At 46.7% G+C, this 6,880-nt stretch overlaps 1 protein-coding gene across 2 annotated transcripts in view; it reads left to right on the top strand.

Moving 5' to 3' along the window:
- RNF24 (ring finger protein 24) overlaps positions 1–6,880 on the top strand; it is a 60,530-nt gene that overhangs the window by 36,491 nt on the left and 17,159 nt on the right. For both annotated transcript variants that reach the window (XM_019553025.1, XM_019553024.1), the window contains exon 3: positions 5,983–6,025. In XM_019553025.1, coding sequence (XP_019408570.1) covers positions 5,983–6,025 — 43 coding nt within the window. The remainder of the gene's footprint in view (positions 1–5,982; positions 6,026–6,880) is intronic.

Below are 6,880 nucleotides of genomic sequence, written 5' to 3'. Positions count from 1 at the left end.
ACCAACTCAAATAGTTGGAAAAATTCTTAGCAAGCTTTCAGCCACAAACACCCTTCGTCAGGCTAAGAAAGCGTTGCGCCCAAAAGCTGGCTAAGAAAGACCAGCATAAAGAAGAGGTGATAATTTAACCCTTTGACCCCAGTATTATTTCATGCCACGGTGGGGGGTCGGACTAGATGATCTACTCAGGTCCCTTCCGACCCTAGAAACTATGAAACTATAACACCTGTGGAGGGAAGAACAATGCCCTGTTAAATCACTTGACTCCCTCAGCTGTCTGAATAGTAATGCAACGGCTGCTACTCTCCTACTCAGAAAGCCAGCTTCCCCACTTAAGCGCTCCCCAATTGTAGCAGTGTAATGGCAGGAGGGGAAGATGCACATTGTATGCAAGAAACGATGGTATTTCTCTTACAACTGAAAAAATGACCTCACCCCTGTAACACTTGGGCAGTGACCTCGGGCTCCTTCTTGCACAGTGACTGTTGTTTGGTCCTGCACCACCAAGCCATACGTTTCTGGATGCGAGAATCGTGTAGTCAGCCCTGGGACCTTTTTATGCATGTTTATCTTTGCTTCTTCTTGATTGCAGAACAGTTTCTCACCCAACCCCATGGAGCAGAGTTAGAAATCAAGAAGGCGTCACGTTTGGTTTGTGGAGAGCTGCCTTTTTAATTAAAGACCACGCGCTTTTAGTAGCTCTGCCCAGTTGATTAGGCCAGTCCTTTAATTAATTCTCTTTAGACTATCCCATGCCTCAAGTGCGGCATGGTAGTTGTGTAGTCTGTGGCATAGGCAGCCTACCACTGAACCTGCAAGACCAAGACAGGTGAGTACAAGATTTGCTGAGAAGGAGAAACCATGGGGCTCTCAGTTCAGGAACTGGTTCAGGAACTGGTGCAACAAGGAAACGAGCAAATAACTGTAATCCATAGAGGCTAAAAGCAACCTGGGCCGGTGAGTCATTTTTAATAAAGAAGTATTGCAGGAGAACGTTTGGCTGCCCTGCCATAGCGGGCAGTAAATAGTAGAGCCATTGAGAACGTACAGTCAGAGATACTGCATCTTTAACCGCTGCCCTTTTGCAAAATGTGAGACTTTGATGAGGTTTTTTCTTCTAGACTGTGCTGCCTGTTTTACAGATTTCTATCTATGAACTCGGCGAGGTTATGTGTACTAATAATGGAGGTAATTCTACAAAATGTTCTTTCCTCTGAATGTTGTTACTTTTAGTCGCTTGCTCACGTCGTTACCAAAATGCTTCTAATAGTAGCTGCAGCTCGAGAGAGTAACATTTCCCCAGAGAGATGCAGTATTTCCTTTTAAAAGAGAGAAGCCGTTGTGGAAGGGGCATAGAGTGGGTACAGTCAAGCTGCCAGGAAGGGCTGATTCGTTTTGTGCTCCCAGTCTCGCCAGGCTGAAACTGGGCAGACAGCTCTATCCAGCTGTGTGCGATCTCTTCTCTAATGACACCATCTGTCAGCACTCACTTCTGCATCCCAGGCTCCTGGCCCAAGACAATGCCCTTCTCCATGCTTGTAAGGGCTCTGGTGCAGAGGGGAGGACGGCATTGGGCCTTGGTCTTGGGTTTGGTTGTAATTTTGCCCTTCCCCGTTTGCTCCAGCACATGCCTCGTTGCAGTAGCCCTAAAGACTTTCCTCCCCCTCCCCTGGCAGAGCATCCTGCTGAGCCTGTGCCAGCTCGACACCTAGGTGAGTGCTTTGGTGTCTGCTCTGCGCCTTGGGACCTCTGAGCCAGCCCAAGGAGAGGGGCCTCTGCTGCTTCATCATTTCCCCGAAGCATCTGGAAAGCAGCTGCATGGTTTTTCCCTCGTGCTCACAAAGAGCTCGCACTTGGAGTTGGCCTCCAGGGGAGAACCTGGGTTTGTCTCCCAGCAGGAAAGCCAAGGTTTCCCTGGAGAGTTTGTTTCCTTTCGGGTCTCCCTACAGACGACCAGTCTTACCCTGGTTTTCAGTGTCTATGTGACCTACACCTGTATGTGTTACACCTGCCATCACAGGGAAATAGCTTACTTTCCATGCGTGTGGGTAGCATTGGCTTTACAGTTCCTGCCTATTGCAGTTTGACTTTCTTCTGGGGCATGCACCTGAGTGAGAGTGCTCATAGATGGTATCATTGGAGAACAGGGCTGTCCTGTCATTTGCAACTCTGATCGAGATCCACGCTCCTCATTGTTGGAGCCAAGTACAGTTTTGCCCCTTTGACTCTTGCTTCCTTGGGAGCTTTTGCTTGGAAGTGATGGGAAAGTCCTGGGGAGAGTAACTCAGGCTCAGGGGTCGGTGGATGGCAGGCCTGGTTCATGCTGGGCCAGGCTAATGTTGCACGTGAGGACCAAAAAAACCCACCTCTGCTAGCTCTGTCATCAGACTAGCAGGGAGCTGAGAAATGGGATGGAGAATCCCATCACAATGTTTCCAAAGCAGAATGACAGGGCAGCGACCATCCCACCTTCAAATTGTTAGGGAGCCTGAAACGGATGATTTGGTTCAGAAGAAGCAGTCTGGCCTCTCTGCGCACGCGTCCTAGTCGCGTGCTAAAAGCCCTGGGCCAGTTTCTTAACCTTCATAACCTTCCTCTTTGGATTTGTGCACAAATTACTAACTGTCATAACTTACATGAGAGGCTATTTCTGGCTGTAAAAGAACAAGCAGTGTCACCTGAAAGTTGATATCTGTAAAATGCTCTCCACCTTCGAGTGACCCACGTACGTGCCAGCGCTTATTGTGAAGGTGAGCAAAATGGGCTGGCGATAACCCTTCACTTAAAAATAGAATTGTAATCCAGGCTGTGGCGACTGCTGGCACCTGGTCCTGTCTTCAGGGTCCATGTTCTTTATGGAAATCATGACATGAGGCCAGCTGGACCCACTCTTCCCTAATCTTAAAGGGAATAAGAAATGGTGCCTTCCCATCCCCAACTCAGGCTATTGTACACAAAGGCTGCTATTAAAAGTTAGAATCATAGACTCACAGACAAGGAGGGTGAGAAGGGACCGCAGGAGGTCACATCTAATCCAACCCCCTGCTCCAAGCAGGACCAGCCCCATCTACATCATCCCAGCCAAGGCTTTGTCTACCCGGGTCTTTAAACACCTCCAAGGAGAGAGATTTCACAGCCTGTCTGGGTAACCTCCTCCAGTGCTTCACCGCCCTCCTAGTGAGAAAATTCTTCCTAATATCCAACCTCAACTTCCCTTGCTGCAACTGGAGCCCATTGCTCCTTGTCCTGTCATTTGCCCCCACTGAGAACAGCCCAGTGCCATCCTCTTTGGACCCTCCCTGTAGGGAGGTGAAGGCTGCTGTTAAATCCCCTGTCTTCTCTTCTGCAGAGTAAATTAACCCAGTTCCCTTAGCCTCGCCCCACAAGTCATGTGCCCCGGCACCTGAAAACCATTTTCACTGCCCTCCATTGGACTGTCTCCAATGTGTTCACATCCTTTCTGTAGTGGGGGCCCCACAACTGGACACAGGACTCTATGTGGCCTTCCCAGGGCTGAATAGAGGGGAAGAATCACTGCCCTCGACCTGTACTGGCAACACACCCACCAATGCACCCCAGGATGCCATTAGCCTTCCTGGCATCAAGGGCACACTGCCGGCTCATCTTCAGCTTCTTGTCCACTGTCACCCCCAGGTCCTTTTCTGCAGAGCTGCTGCCCAGCCAGTCAGCTCCAGCTGTCCCAGTGCATGGGGTTGCTCCATCCTAAGTGCAGGACTTTGCGCTTGTCCTTGTTGAACCTCATGAGGTTTCATTTGGTCCAATCCTCCAATTCGTCTAGATCACTCTGAATCTAGCCCACCCTCCAGCATATGTAGTGCACCCCTCAGCTTGGTGTCATCTGCAAACTGGCTGAGGGTGCACACCATCCCATCTTCCAGGTCATTGATGAACATATTGTACAAAACCAGCTCCAGGACTGACCCCTGCGGTACCCCACTTGATACCGGCTGCCAACTAGACATTGAACCATTGATTACTACCCTCTGAGCCTGATGCTCCAGCCAGTTTTCTGTCTCCCTTACAGTCCATTCATCCAGCCCGTACTTCCTTAGCTTGCCTGCAAGAACGTTGTGGGAGACGGTATGAAAAACCTTGCTAAAATCAAGGTCCACCACCGTCCACTGGTCTCCCCGCATCCACAGAGCAGTCACAGTAGGCAATCAGGTTGGTCGGACATGACTTGCCCTTGGTGAATCCATGCAGACTGTTCCTAATTACCTTCTTTTTTTGCAAGATCAGCCAATAGTCTGTGAAATAAGCTGATGTTGAAGGCATAAAATGTACATTCATTGCAATTTTTGCCAAGCATGCTGATGCAATAAACTTTTTTATTATGACCATTGATCCTAAGCGATGTCTGGGGCCTTCGTTTCGTTCCAGATGCCGCAAGTGTGGCTTCCATTTGTGGCACTTTTTAACTTCTCTTTCTATTCACAAATTCCCTTCTCCCTACCATCCCCAGCTAGCATTTCTGGCTGCACAGGCATTTTTTAATGTTAATTCATCCATTCAGTCTCCACCTCTTGACTCAGTCCCAGAAAGTGATGTATGTAACAAAAATGTACTCTCCTAGCACTCTGAAAACTTGGACAGTGTTCAAATAGTACCTCCTCTTGAGCATGCAGGATGCCTATACGTGACTTAGGGTCCTGATCCTTATCTCTTCTAACACTGACCTTATACCAGATCTGAATGTGTTCCCATGGAGGAAGTCCCAGTTCAGTCCAGCATAGATGAGACTCATGCTGATAACTTGGAGCTCATTAGAGTCCGACTCCACAGATTAAACATAACCAACAAAAAAACAGATCATTTGTCTAGCAACCGCAATCACTTCATCTTCTGATGAACTAAGTAAATATAAATGAAATTTCAGTTTCCTGTCATTTTTGGCAGCTGATTATCTTTTCTTATTATTATATTCAGTTGCCTCTAATTGTACATCAAAGCTACAAAATCCCACACTGTTTCCCTTCCAGAGCATGTTTACTTTTCTCTTTAAAAGGGATACTTATCATTTGCGGGGGTTATTATTTATTTCTTTACTAGACAAACCACTTGCTTCGAGCACTTCTTGATGTTTGAGGTCAGAAAACTACCTTGCCAATATTAGATATAAAAAATGCAGCACGCAGTTGGCTTGAGGACAGTTTTTAATTACTGGTGCAGTGCAGTGGCCCAAAGGCAGAGGGAGAGGCTTTCCTTTTTATTTGGTTTCCTCTCCAAATTTGTTACGTTCGGGACAGAGCTGCCTTTCTTCCCTGTGTTCTCCTGGCTGAGAGCCTGGGGTTAATTATCAGGTTGGATATTGGAAAGCCCCTTCTAACCAGAGCAGATTACCTAGGGAAGATGTAAAAATGTGCATCGCTGAAAGTGTTTAAGGGCAGGTCAGACAAACACGTGCCTGGGCTGGTTTATGATCCGGCCTTGAGCCAGAGGGTTGGACTAGCTGATCTCCTGAGGCCCCATCCAGCCCTGTTTGCTGTGGTTCTCTGATTTCCCATCACCATAAAAAACAAAAACAAAAAGATGCAATGTCCCCCCTATCCGATATGAATCCTAGCAGCAGATGTGATAGGACAACATGCCTGTTCATTAGTTGCTAATTCTCTCCATTTATTCAGGTCAAGGGTTTGCTGAGCATCTGTTTAACAGCTCAGATCATGCCTGCACAGCAGACTGGACTGTTCAGAAAAGGTAGATTAGAGAAGGTCACCTTCAATGGGATGGCATGTATATCTCCAGCTATAATTTATATTAAATAGTATCTAAACTAACTCACTGGGACCTGGATACTGCATCACTGTGTGTCTTTTCTGCATTTTCCAATCAACAACAATCTGTTATTTGAAAAACCAGGGGGGAAGGCAAGTTTTTGTTGTCTCATCTAGGTATCGTGCTAATCCTGGTCTTCTTTGGCCCATCTTACTCATACTCATTCTTTTCTCTCTTGATTTCTAGGCTCAGACATCAGGCACACAAAGAGCTTTATGCCTACAAACAGGTGAGATAAGTAGTAATCTACTGGGTGTTTCCCCTGTGTTTGCAGATCAGTCTGAACAGAAACCATTAATTTGTTGTAGTGAGCATCACTTTAGGTTTCCACTAGGCTGATCCAGAGTTTGCTGTCTCTTACTGCATTCAGTGTAACCCTGTATGACCTGTGCTTAACTTTACTCATGTGAGTACTTTCATTGAAGTCAGTGAGTGCCAGGTACGTGGGTGTTGCAGAATTGAGATATTATTTTTATGCCCATATGTGTTGTCAGTCATTTCACAGTGACCTAGGATATTTTTTTTCTGATCGTTATGCCCTGTATAGCAAATGCTTTGTCGTAATGACAATGAAGGATGAAGATGGCTCAGCAGACAAAATAGTCATGCTTTATTGGAAGCTAATTTAAAAAAAAACAAACCTGTTTGTTTGAAGAGGAGCCACCCAATGTCTGAATATTTGACTGATCTCTACACCTTGAACCCAAGAGGTAGCCCAGGTCAAACAGTGTAGTGCCAGTTTTCAAAAAAAAACAAAAAAACCCCCAAGAAAGTCTTTAACAAACAAGATTTTCTGCCCCCTTTGCTTTCTGAGAGTTAAGTTACTGCATAAAACTTCCAAAGCTTTCTCAAGTGGTATTTAATGTGTTCATTTAAAATCTTGTATTTGCCCCATGATTACCTCTCTCGAGCAGGAATTGCCTGTTGATGGACTAACTGTCTGTGACGGGAGGTTGCACTGGGGGAATGGGAAGCCTGGGAGTATTTTCTCTGCTCGAGTCTGAGCCTAGGTCAGTCGCCGTCAGACGGGACTTGGCTTCAGTGACAGGAGATGCCCCAGCAATGTGGCCTGTGGTTCCCACCA

This window comes from Crocodylus porosus, unplaced genomic scaffold (assembly GCF_001723895.1).
Source record: "Crocodylus porosus isolate Cpor-Errol unplaced genomic scaffold, CroPor_comp1, whole genome shotgun sequence".
Lineage (NCBI taxonomy): Eukaryota > Metazoa > Chordata > Crocodylia > Crocodylidae > Crocodylus > Crocodylus porosus.
The sequence above is the reverse complement of the archived record's forward strand: the minus strand, read 5'-3'. Positions and strand labels throughout refer to the sequence as shown.